Source organism: Amia ocellicauda, chromosome 4 (genome assembly GCF_036373705.1).
Source record: "Amia ocellicauda isolate fAmiCal2 chromosome 4, fAmiCal2.hap1, whole genome shotgun sequence".
NCBI classification, from domain to species: domain Eukaryota; kingdom Metazoa; phylum Chordata; class Actinopteri; order Amiiformes; family Amiidae; genus Amia; species Amia ocellicauda.
In genome coordinates, this window is record NC_089853.1 from 20414608 (window position 1) to 20427346 (window position 12739).

At 41.2% G+C, this 12739-nt stretch overlaps 1 protein-coding gene across 1 annotated transcript in view; it reads left to right on the forward strand.

Moving 5' to 3' along the window:
- Positions 1 to 1137: 1137 nt before the first annotated feature.
- The window catches only part of adam10a (ADAM metallopeptidase domain 10a), an 86490-nt gene continuing 74888 nt past the window's right edge, over positions 1138 to 12739 (forward strand). Inside the window, exon 1 of the mRNA XM_066701305.1 lies at positions 1138 to 1296. Within this exon, the coding sequence (XP_066557402.1) occupies positions 1230 to 1296 (67 nt within the window). The 5' untranslated portion in view covers positions 1138 to 1229. The remainder of the gene's footprint in view (positions 1297 to 12739) is intronic.

A 12739-nucleotide genomic window follows, 5' to 3' on the forward strand; every position in this document is an offset into this window, starting at 1 on the left:
TGTGATTCCCTTGTAAGTTGAAATGAAGCTGAGCTTTGCGTTTCTCTTTAAGTAACAGAGAACAGTGGTAAAGCCCTTCAGTGTTCTCCTGTGTGCACAACTCAGTTCAGATTGATTATTAGCTTAGGTTTAAAAAATATTTAAATCTGGCTTTCTTACCAATATATTATTTTGAAATATATGAAACTGGTTCAAGTTTCTTGTAGCTTGCACCTTTCTGTAAATACATCTTTGGTAGAATGCAGAAGTGTGCCTTAATTACACAGACTGTTAAAGGCTTCCATAACATAAGCACAAAGAACCATGATATCTCTCTGACACAAAAGCATTGGAAATAAAAATAAAACCAGTACCAGGGTCATGCCATTGATCCCCTATCTCCTGTCTGTGACAACAGTGCGTTTAATAATGAATAATAATAATGAATCTGAAGAATAGAGAAAAAACACAGTATTTGTGTTAAGCAATACACAGTAAAAGTATGAATATACAAAATATCCTGTTTAGATAAGTAGTCAGTTCCTTAATAATCAGCAGCATTTTCTGCTACAGCTATATAATAAAAACAACCTCTCTGCCTCTGCAAATAATTACATAATTTAAGGAAACGTGTGATTTTAATGATGTATGTATGTTTATATAAACACATACATACCCTAGATTATTTCTGTGCATCTGTGGAAAAAGGTAGATACAGAACGGATCCTAAAAGATGACAAAAGACCTAGAAGAAGACCACATATAAAAGCTGTGAAGATTAAATCAGAAGCTTTGCTGGTATTACTTGGAAAAGAAACACCAGCAGTGCATTGACAAAACTTGCTTCTGATGATCATATACTAGCAAGTATTAGCAATGTGACAAACACGAACAAAAAACAACCTGTATTTGACAATAATAAATTACATCCAAAACAGAAACGAAATCCATAAATAAAAAACCCACAGCGACATAACGTGAAAATGACAATTGAGAAATCACGTCTACGCGGATGGGCGAGGAGAAGAAGAGGTCAGCGACCTTTAAACGGGCTGACGACACAGCGGGGCCCGGGGTTTTGTAACCTGAGAGCGGGGGCGGGGCCTGGTCCCGGCCTGCGCATGACGTCACGCCGCTGGAGACAGCCAGTGAGAGAGACAGAGGGAGAGCGGCCATAAACACGGGGCGACGGCGCCTTTAAGAGGTGGAAATCGGAACCATAACCCGCGCTCGGTGTCAATGCTCTAACAATGAATTTAATCGACATGGTCTTCGTCAAACTCTTAGTTTTTCTTTACTGCGCAAGAAACACCGCAGGTAAGTGGCCGTCCGACGTGTGCTGGAAAGTGTTTTCGTCGCTAATCGCCGGAGAGAGGGAGAGACACCCGGACAGGGAGGGGGTTGATGGACCGACTCTAGGACTGGGAGCGGATAGCGCCGCTGCAAACCCCGTGTTGTGGAAGTAAAAGCAGCACAATGCCCGGGATGGGTTTTATACAGCAATAGCATCACACTCCGCGAAAAGCTCCTCACTTGGGACTTGGGTGACTTTGGCGTCTGTTGCGAGCGGAGACAAGTTAAACTCGGCGAGATGGAGACGCAGTGCACTGATATTATTCATAAAGATGGAGGGGGTTGGATGTGCTTTCTCGTATGACAGTACTGTGGGCATTATGGCATCAGAAACGGGCGCTGTGTGATCCCCCCCCTCTCTCTCTCTCTCTTCCTGGTTTCGCCGTGTTTGATCATTGCGGATTTCAGGCAGGGGCTTAATCTCGGCGAGAAATGACGTGTGTTTACCGGGGATCCGGACCGTGCGTTTCGGAAGCAGGCTTTCAAATGGCTGCTTGTGTCTGATCGCTGATGTAGGGTGTTTTTTGAATGAATCGGCGTGTTAGGGTGTCTGATCGCTCATGTGGGGTGTTTTTGAACGAAGGGACGTGTTAGCTTGCACTAGCTGAGCTCTATAGCATACAAAAACAACAACTGACGTGTAAGGTCTCGCAGGCAAAACCTCCTGCCATGCATGTATGCACTTGTCCTGTGAAGAGCAGCAACTTCATTGTGCGTGTCGGGAACGATTGGCTGGATAGCTCTGTGGTTGGGTTGGCTGTAATGACATTTTGAATGAATACATTTAATTACCCCCCCCCAACCCCTTGGAGAGTCATTATTAAGAAACTACGGCCATGCATCCAGTATGTGTAATGAAGATCACAAATCTATATTTTTCTCTGGGGTAGCTTTGTACCTCTGGCGAGTATGTAAATAAGACCTTTCATGTTATCTCAATCTGAAAGTTTTTCAACCGAAAGGACACCTCCTTATACTGGCTAGAGAAAGACATCGGGCCAGCAGATTACAGGCCCACCTGCTCCATAACTGAGACCGCCAGACCGATTTGATAATTTTTTTTCAAAGGGACAAGTTATGCTTTCTGTTTCCGCTTGATGGGCTCCAGTTGCGCGATAAACGGGGACAAAGGGAGCCCGAGTCCTCCTCTTGTCCGCCCGGCAGGTTTAGCGTCAATTGTGGTCGATACTGACACGAAACCCTCTCATGTGGTGGTGTTTTTTTTTATTTTTAATATTTTATGTAATATTAAACATTTTCTATAATAAAAGCAAGTAGACACCATTGTTGTTTAGCTGCAGGAACAAAGAGCCGGCCAGCGCTGGGACGCATTTGCTGTGATTATTCATAGATGTAAATGGAGGGGACGACGCTGTTTTCTGTGCCATCCGGATGCTCAATGTCTGCTCTTCCTCGTCGACTAAACAATCTAATTGAATCTAGTAAATGTCTGCCAATAGCCATGCAAATCGTAAATATAATCAAAAACAAAACAAAATTAAAGGACGTGCATTTTCAACACCTCCCAGTTGTCTCTTTGTATCCGTGAGCAGGATTTGTTATTGTTTTGCAACTGTAAAATGCAATCTAAAAAGTAACTCAAACGACACAGACAGCAGTGGGGTTCATACTGGTGTATTCTAGTAATTTATTGATAGATTGCCAGCCTTGGTCAGGAGGGTTCCCTGGTAAAAGGGTGAGACCCTTTGTGTGACTCATTTTCTCTATACATGAAACATAGTTTCTGATGTGTTTCTGCCAGGGATGGCACCCATGGCAGTGCTGGCTAGATCTGGTCTTCGAAGGCAACAGTTTGCAGGGCCTTTATGGGTATCTTGAACCCAACGCCACCAAGACCCAGTACAATAATTTAACTGGTTCACTTCTGTCAGCAGGGAGTGTCCATTAAGTAGTTAAGAGCTAAGTCCTTAAGAAAGACAAAAGATCCTTTGGGCCACGAGACCCAGAATAGGGCACTACTGCATCAGGGCTCCCAGGGCTGGATCAGTGGTTCCTATCAAGTCCACAGACGGTTTTGTTTTTAACCATGAAGTCTAAAATAAATTCTAAAATAAGTACTTTATCTAGATGGAGACAGAGTCATGACACCAGACAACCGTTTTAAAGTGTGAAAACCTAAAACTGAAAGGACCTGGGCTGGCTTTGCTCCACAGGAACTGGGCCACAGGAGCCAGGGGCCACTCTCTCATGTGGCAGTTGTGTTTTTCATAGGAGTCCTAAGAGAGTGCTGGGCATCAAGCAATTGAATAAGAAAATAACATTCATAAATTGGCTTACTTCCGCTAGCTTGTGCCTGGGATGCAGTAGTACCCAGTCAGTTCTGAACAGACGGCACCCAAATCTAGCACAGGTGGTTCTGTCTTTGTGTTCCCAGGGCTTTGGAAGCCCCTCCCTAAGTGGTGACAGTGCCGCCCTTTCTGGCATTGTAATTTAATCTCTAAGCAGGCGACCATAAAAGCCAGCATAATATCAGTCACGCAAATATTGATTCATTTTCGCCGTATTGAGTACAACGCTTTAAAGAGAATGAAATGTGAATCCTTCAGTGGATGCATTTCTGTGCCCAGCTGGTGATGGTTGTGTGAAATACATGAAATACACCTTGGGGGCATAATTTAGTGAGACGTGATTTTATTTATTTTTTTTGAAAGCAATTTTTGTTTTTCTACTGCTGCTGCCGTGGTTACTGTTTGGAAGGCGAGGTATGTATTGTCTCTGCGTTGCATTGAAAATTAATGCAGCGCCATGGGGTATTATAATAATGAGATAAGCTTGCGCTGCCTACAAGGATTCTTCATGATCGAGGAGTTTACCTCCACCTGTCTCCTAACACCCCCCCCCCCCCCCCATCCCGTTTAGTCCAACTCGAGTACAGATATCCAATGTTGTTCCCCACATCTCACTGTTCAGCCCTGTTGCACTGTGGTCCTTCACCTCATTTCCAGTAATTCGTGGCATGTAACACTTCATCTTATTTAGCTCCGTAATGAAATGCCTCACACCACATCCTGTATTGTTTTTGTTAAACCACTTGATGCAGTGTGTCTGTTTTTATGGCCCACTGTAAGTGTAGTAATGCAGTTGTCTGTAGCTGAATGGCATAAAGGGCATATGCAAAATAAATAAAACGTATGATGGGGCCTTAGCCTAGCCATCATGGTGATATTTTACTTAATTGAAAACGTGGAGGTGTTTCTGAATTGTTAAAAATGAAACCGTAAGCAGGTGATTTCTGTTTGATAACTCTAAACCTGACACTCTTTTTAAAGAGGAGATCTTTGGGGTAGCATTTTACAATAAATGTAGTTTAATTTGTACACAATAAAACCTGGTTTAGTGACAAAGATTAATCCAAATGTTTACATTGAAATTTATCCCCAGATAGCAACATTTGTTTTAATTATTTATTACAATCTACACTTTTTGTTGTAAACTGTATCAAAGTTTCGTTCAAGTTCATGTTCATTCATCGTTTTTAGAGCCCAGTGACATTAAGATAGTCCCCATAGCAGGGAGGGGAAATTTGCTTCTTTGGCAAAGGGTTGCTTTGCAGAGGGCTTGCTCCAGTCCCTGTGCATCACCAATTGGACAGATGATAGCCTGTGAACATACACCACTCCTTCTGTACTGTGAAAATTGGAATGGAAAATCTAATTGAAAGTGCAGCTCTCAGAAAATATTGAGTGTACAGTGCTGTAGCTGCTGCCATTGTTCAGAAATGGGTCTGCGCTGGTAAATGAAAACGTATTCCATGGAGCACGGGAAAAGGAAATGGCAAACGGTGTCTTGATTCAGGAAACACAGAACAAACAAATTATAGCTCGATCTCAAGACGACTGTGTTTAATTTTAGAGCTGTCTCAGGCTTGCGTTCTTTTCTGAAGAATAACTCTTCTTTAGGCATAAAAAAAATGGTGAGGGGGGCGGGGGAAACCTAAACCTAAAACCTCAAACAAAAAACATGAAAAAACTGAACTCTTTCATGGTGAGCCAACGTTCTGTTTCTGTTGTTCTTGATGGAAAACGAAAGACATCTTCTCATCAAACACAATTAAATATTCAAAGGAACGACTTGAATATTTTATGCAGTGTATAGAAATCGCATTAGTCCAGATGTTGTAAGAGTAATTCTGCTCTCTGCTAAGTGAGTAACTTGGCACTTGACATGTTTTTATTATGAGGGAACAAATCAGTCTTCAGCAGTCTTTAAAGTCATGTTGCCTCCATATCGCCTCCCTTTCACTGAGGTTCAGGTGCCGTTTGCTGATAAGGTGTGTGTTTGGAAGGAAGGTTTCCTGTAACATTTCTTCTGGGAAGAAGTACTCGGTAGGTTGAGTGGGTGGAACTAGTTTTTCAATCTATAGATATTTATTAATTTGGAATTCAAATTCCTCATCCAGTTTGGCAGGATAGTCTTTTGTTCTTATGTTATCACAATTTCATATGGGAATGTGTAGAGGTTTGATTAGCATTGTTTTCCAGAAATCAATACAATGCAATACAATACAGTGCACCTTTTTGGATTGAATCTGAAGGTGTTTGATAATAGTTTACTTTTTAAATTAATGTTTGACACTGTTGATGAAGGCAGCTTCTGCAGTGTTAAGGATGTGTGCTATGTGTTGCTTGTAATTTCTCAAGTGAATAAAACAGTGGTCAGAGTGAGTCTTAGTCATCAGGAGTCACAGGCGCATGGGTTTGCCCAGCCCAATCTTTAATTTTAAAGTCAGTGTTTCTGTGTGCAAATCAGCAGATCATTCCTGTGTTAAACTTGGCTGTTTATAAATCCTTATTGAATCACAAAGGGAAAAGTGTGATCTGAAATGGCTTGATCTTTGATACTTTTCAGGATTGTTGGTGAAAAAGTTAAATACGTTTTTGACAAATCTTTTTTTATTAAAACCTACAGAATTAAAGCCTTTTTTGTGTGTGCTGACTCTATAGATTTGTCACTTTTGGGTTGGATTAATTTAGTCTGAAATCACATTTTTCCATTTGTCTGTTTGTTCAGCAGGAATATTGAAACTTTTGTATTTCTTGTACCTGTCTTGTTTGAGAGTAAATAATCTCTGTAGCTCTTCCATATTTGTCCAGCAGGGTTTATGTTGCGTACGCGTACTGCACCACTCTGAGCAGGCCTATTTGTTTGCATGAAGATTAAGTGGGACCAGGCACTGACAACTGATTTTTTTTTTCTTTCCAATTCTAGATTTTAATTTGTATTAAAATGTGACGCACAGTATAAACGTCTTCTAATCTTTTGTGTCGTTAAGTTGCTTAATGAGATAGCAAATAAATGATCAGCTCTGAAATTAATTTATAGGATTTCATAGCCTAAAGTGTTTGTTGAGAGAGAGAGACGGGGAGGGAGAGATTTTTAGTTTGGCATCATGCCAGGGCAATAGCTCTTCATATTTATATTTTTCTAAAAAGAAGCTGTGCCTGAGAAAATGTATTGGAGCTGTGTCTGGATTCCATGTTTGTTTGTACCTTGTAAAAAGGAACAACCAGAGGAGCTAGGGAAATGTCCTGGGTGTCCACAGAGTAAAATAAATCTACAATTTGCCAGGTTAATTAGCCTTATTAACCAGTAGAGAGTAGAACAATGATTCACAACTACTAATAAAACTCTTCGGTGTTCTGGACATTATATTGTTCCTCCCTATATGACCCCCTCCCCCCTCTCATCTTTATGACATTGATGATTTAATAATTTCCTAACACAGCAGGACTCCTTCTGATTCACCTCAGCAGTGTGTTTTTCTATGGAATGAAACACAGCCACCAATAATAGCAGCACTGAGTACTGGTATCTTGGACAACTTAACCTTTGGGAAAACCAGTGTGATGTAAATGTGACCTGAAAAATTGGCATTATATTACTTTGCTGTTGAATGTTTGTGACCCATATTCTGTACTTGGCTTGCCAAGGGTTAAGCTGATGTAAGGATGTCACAATTAAGCAGTGAGGTGTGTATTTACTTGTAAAGTAATGGCAGATGGGTATGATCCTTCGATTCGCAGAGGATTCATGGTTAGAATCCTTCATAGGCCAAAAGCCCATAAGACCACAAAAAAAAATCCGTATATGGTATCATTTCAGTCAAAGTAATACATATTTATTTTGTGTTTGTTGGTAAAATTCCTATCTCCAACACCTGTGACCTTGTAGGCAAACTCCTAGAGGCAGCCAGAAACTTTATATAAATATATATATCCGAGTTCAAGTGATTTGGATAAATTCAAACCAAGTAAATTGTTTACTTTGTGGATTTCGCTACAGTCTGCAAATATATGCAGCACTGGTGCAGAAACCAGGAGTTTGGCTCTACCTACTATGGCCCTATAATTGCATTCTGTGGATTTCTGATGGTCAGACTTCTCAATCCAGTCTACCCATTTGAAAGCCAGCCTTGCATACTGGATTTAGAATTTTCAGGATTTAAAGAAATAAATAAAATGTCGATCTAGAGACAGGCAAGCCTGATGAAAGCTCTTGCTGCAGGCTGTAAATTCAGCAATCTGAATTGTTGACTGGTCATCAGGTGTGATGAAAGGATTTTGCAAAAGGTAGGTTCAATCTGGGCCCATTGCAGAAGCAAGATGGGGTGGCGGTCTCCAATAAGGATGGAAAAACATGCTTGTGATTGTGTGGGAATGTGGAGAGTGGCGGTTTGTGCTGTAGCTGCTGGAGCACATTCTGTACTTGCTGGCATGAATTATAAAGTCATTCTGTGCAGGGGGACCCATGTGTGATGTGATATCCTGTGATCTGACAGTATGGGATGTTAAAGTTTTAATGAACTCATTCAGGAACCTTGTGAAGATCACAGAGGAGTGGCCAAATGACAGCTAGCCATTCATCTCCGGCAATGTTGGCATTTGCAAATTGATACTCTTTTTTTTTTTGTGTGTGTGAACTTAAGAACAAGAGATTTTGTAGGATGGCTAAAATAACTCCTTTATCTGACACCAACACTGAATTTTGAATCTGAGCTCCAGATCTATTGTTGTAGCAGCTATTTGAAAGAGGAGAGAGAGATTAAATCAGTGCAAATTCTGTTAGGCTTTATTGAAGACTTTAACCCTGATCACATTATTAAAACGGTAAAAACAAAATTCAAGGCAACTTGGAGGTGCCGATTTGAATCCGAGATTGAGTCTGTGTGTTAAATGGATTGCCAGCGACTTCATTCTTGACAGATTCGAGACGGGTATTAAAGCATACCATAAAAACTCATCTAGGCAGTATTATGTATAAATGGCTGTAATTTCTGTCTGAAGTGCACTTGAGTGGTTTTGCATTAGGCATCGGGGGAAGTTTGCAGTCAGACTTCACGTTGCATATTATGTTGATGCATGTTAATTCCAGTAAAGCAGCTTGATGCTACAGTTTTTTTTTTTTTTCTGGAAATCGGGGCAATACACGTTGCTGGGTGTCCATGGTTTGGTCTGCTGAGTGGGCGCTGTTTTGATGACTGGAAACCATCCACAGTTTATTTCAAGCTGTCTTTATCTGCAGCACATGCAGTGCTTACAGCACTCTGGCCCAGTGTAGGAACTGGTGAACGGGAGGGGAAAAGCAATACTTCCCAACTCACATGCTTGCAATTAACCATGGCTTTAAAGTGCAATGTATGATGCGAAGCAGCTCCCGAACTCTCCGAGCTCCTGACTTTATGTAGATTCACAGCGCAAGAACCTCAAGGCAATACATATAGCCTGACCAATGATCTTGTTGAAAGGACTGTTTCAAGTGTACAAGGTAAATTCTCTGGAGATCTTTCTCTCTTTAATGAAGAGTCACAGAAAATGTGTTGTCTTTATATTAAAGAAAAAGACATGAACCAAATCACAGAGGGAGGTGTTACAAAAGTCTACTGAGGAAACAGATTTTTCCTTGTTTCCACTTTTTTTATTTATTTTTTTAGGATAAAACTGAGACCAGGAAAAGTATTGTGAGCTGTAAAGAGCGTATAGTCTTATGGGGCCTGTTGTGTTAACAGTAGATTTATATTGTATATATATACCTATTGGGATTTTTTTTTTTTTGCAAAATGTATAATGTTTACACAGTTTAATAACTCAATTTGAAAACTGCAGTTCATATTACTGTTGTGGAAAATATTAAAAACCTGTATGAGTTATAGAAAACCTTCCTGTCTTAATAACAACTTCACCCAGTCAACTAGCCACAGCCTGACTCACTCAGTTGTACAAACTGGATGAGATTGAGTACAGCCCACTGATGAGTAGTAGGGTGAGTTGATTCTAGTATTAAGTGGTAGTGTCCCAGTTCACTGGAAATTGCGAAAGGTAATGCTTCTGTTCTTCTATTGGTAACAGAGGGACTCCTCAATTTTGAGCGATGTTTCCTATAGAGCCCTCATTGCATTTTATTTATCCTTCCTACCTTTAAAAGGCTTGCAGACACCACCCCCCTTTTGATATCGAAGGGGGAAAAATGGGACCTTTTATTTCAAGTATTCAGTAGTGGAAACTCCAGAACACCTTGAGGCTGCAGATTAATTATTCAGTCTGAATGCATGGAGCTGAAGCTAATCTGCTCCTACCAATGTTTGTGAGAAATGTCATCAGCTAGACTGAAATCCAAAGGCAGTGATTTAAAAGGGTGGTGGAAAAACATCTGTAATTAAAATGTAAGGTTTCCTTTTTCCACAGGTTATGGATACATTTATTGTTTTAATATGTTGCTTAATTTGTCTTTTCAAACCAACCAAGGTGACATGAGGATTATTCTGTGAGAGAATCCCCAGCAGGATTTGCTCAATTTTTCAGTGGGATGCCCATAGTGTTTGTCCTTCTGTGTGGGTGTTATCATTTTGAAAGCTAAGGTGTCTCAAGTAGAGGTCTTCACGGGTCCAAAAATATGTGCCCGAACCCGAAGAGACCCAGAAATGTGCTACCCAGACCCGACTCGGACCCGACTATTATTTGAAATCTGGACCCGGACCCGGCCAGGACACACATACCCGATTGAACCCGATCGGCACAGATCCCACAGCTAATCGCTATTAACAAGTTAATTTACAAGTTGTGAAAATAAAACTTTGTGTCTTACCTAATGTAATGCTAGTAACTTCTCTCCTGTACCTGACCGTGACACGCACAGTCCCTCCTCCTTGCCAGGAAAGCTGGTAAAATAACATCCATGTTGCTCCTCTTGCTGATTGAATGCGAGTATAATCCACTCATTATTTCAGTTCAAAAGCCCACTTGCTGTCACGGTGGCGGAGGACAAACGTGACTTTGCAGCTTTGCAGTTTTTTTTGTATCTGCATAATACGACAACTTCCACTGTTAGCCCATTTGAACTATAATAACGATGCTCGTTCAGTGCCAGGCCGCTGACGTTAGCATTACTAATCTGCTGTCATCTGTGCTGAGATGTGTCTGCCATAGATTTAGATACAAAGCGAATGAACTCCAACCACGATATCTCAAAAATCGCACCAACGCCAATAATGCACTTCAGTTTACGTCATCTGTCTAACACCAATAGAAGGTGGGACTTAATCCGCCATAAATAAAAGAGCTAATCGTCAATTGCGTCACTCGGGGATCACACACAATGTTAAACAGACCCGGGACCCGAAGTACAAGAATGGGACCCGACCCGGACCCGGCTTACCGTTTAAAATATGGAACCGAACCCGTACTGGTCCCAGGTCGGGTCCCGGGTCCTTGGGTTCGGGTGGACCCGTGAAGACCTCTAGTCTCAAGTACTAAATTGGCCTAAATGTATATACATTTTTTGTTTTTGTTTGTTTTCTGCCCTCTAGGGCTCCAGGTTAGTTCTTCTGAAAGTCTTACTTGTAGGTATACTGTATGTCGTTGAGTGTTACACTATTTTAATTTCAATCGCGCTCTTCATCAATAGACTCTTAAGAGCCTCGCAGTCAAGAATAGTCCTATATTTTAAATGAAATTATTGAAGAATAATTTTAGAGGAAGTCCTCAAATGACTGACGCCTGCTGTGAATGCCTTGCTTGAGGCTGGAATCAGAGTTGATTGGTGGAAGAATGTTCTCTCTGTTTCTTCCAGGAAGTAGCTGAGGTTTAAACTTTTCATTCTTTCCTCTGACAGTCCACACAACTCTGCCTTTTAAGGGAAGAAAATGTCAAGGCATTTAAAAACAATAATCGCAGCTAGCTACAAAAATGAAAATTGCCCCAGACAGGGGGTCACTGGGTCTTTCTCAGCTGAGTGTTTTCAGTGTGACCCTGAAACTACCCATTTTCATGTTTTGCATTTAGTGACGTTGCATTATACGCCATTAAGGGCCTGATATAGAGCTTTGTACGACACCAAAGAGGACCTTGGACAAACTTTAATCTTCTCAATAGAAGCAAAGTGAAACTTTTTGGACACCTCCATCCAGATCACTAAGAGAGATTTAATGAGTATTAAAAGGCATCCTCATAACTGTGTGAATTAATACTGGACCTCTTCAGTAAATCATTTACTAACTGTCCCAAGGCCTAGTGCCGACTGAATCTTGACTGAACCATTTCCCAGATGCTTGCAAGAGCTTAGAATCCACATGAATTGTGCTGATGTAAATTTCAACAGCTCATTCACGTTGCTTTTACCAAAGCCAGAATCTGTGCTAACAAAACTACACCAACAGAGTGGGGGAGAGCGTTAGATGGTTGCTCAGCATTACGGTACTAATCACACGATCATGGTGCTTGGTATTCCAGTGGTCATAGTATCCAGTGCATGATGAATAGTTCCCTTTTTGAATGACTGGTTCTGTTCCAGGTGTGATGTGCAGTTGGGGTGGCGTTTATTTTGCTGCTTCTGCCTGAGTTCCCTACCTGGTGATGTGCAAAGTTCCTGAGGCTGTTGACGCATCTGACTAGTTTGTGGTTGTTGGCACCATTCTGTTCCACAGTGCACCTCAGATGGAGGAGGGGGGGCATCGTCCTGCATCTGCCCACCATGTGCTGTGGGCCAACTGTCTGTGGTTACTTGGTTTCCTTAAGCAAGATTATTTGTTCCTCTTTTTCATAAATGCATGCCCTTTTCTGTGCTAAAATAATTATATGGTTTGACCTTAAATCCTAGTGTTCTGCAGCTTGTCTGTATTTAGAAAATCTCTGATGGGGCTGGGGATGGAGGGGTAAGAGGCTGTAGTAGCAAAGCCCTTGGAAGCAGATTTTAAGGAGAGGGGGATGAAATTGCTTTTTGGTCTTTGTTTGCACAAGTGTCAGATTGAGGAGTCTTGGAAAATCAAGGGGAAAGAATACATTAGGGCATTGCAAATCGCTCTGTTTTAATTTTATCCACTTTGAAATGTGGATAGGTGGGGGTCCAGTATGTTTCTAGTGGAAAGCAGAAATGGGGTACGGAAAGTTGAGTG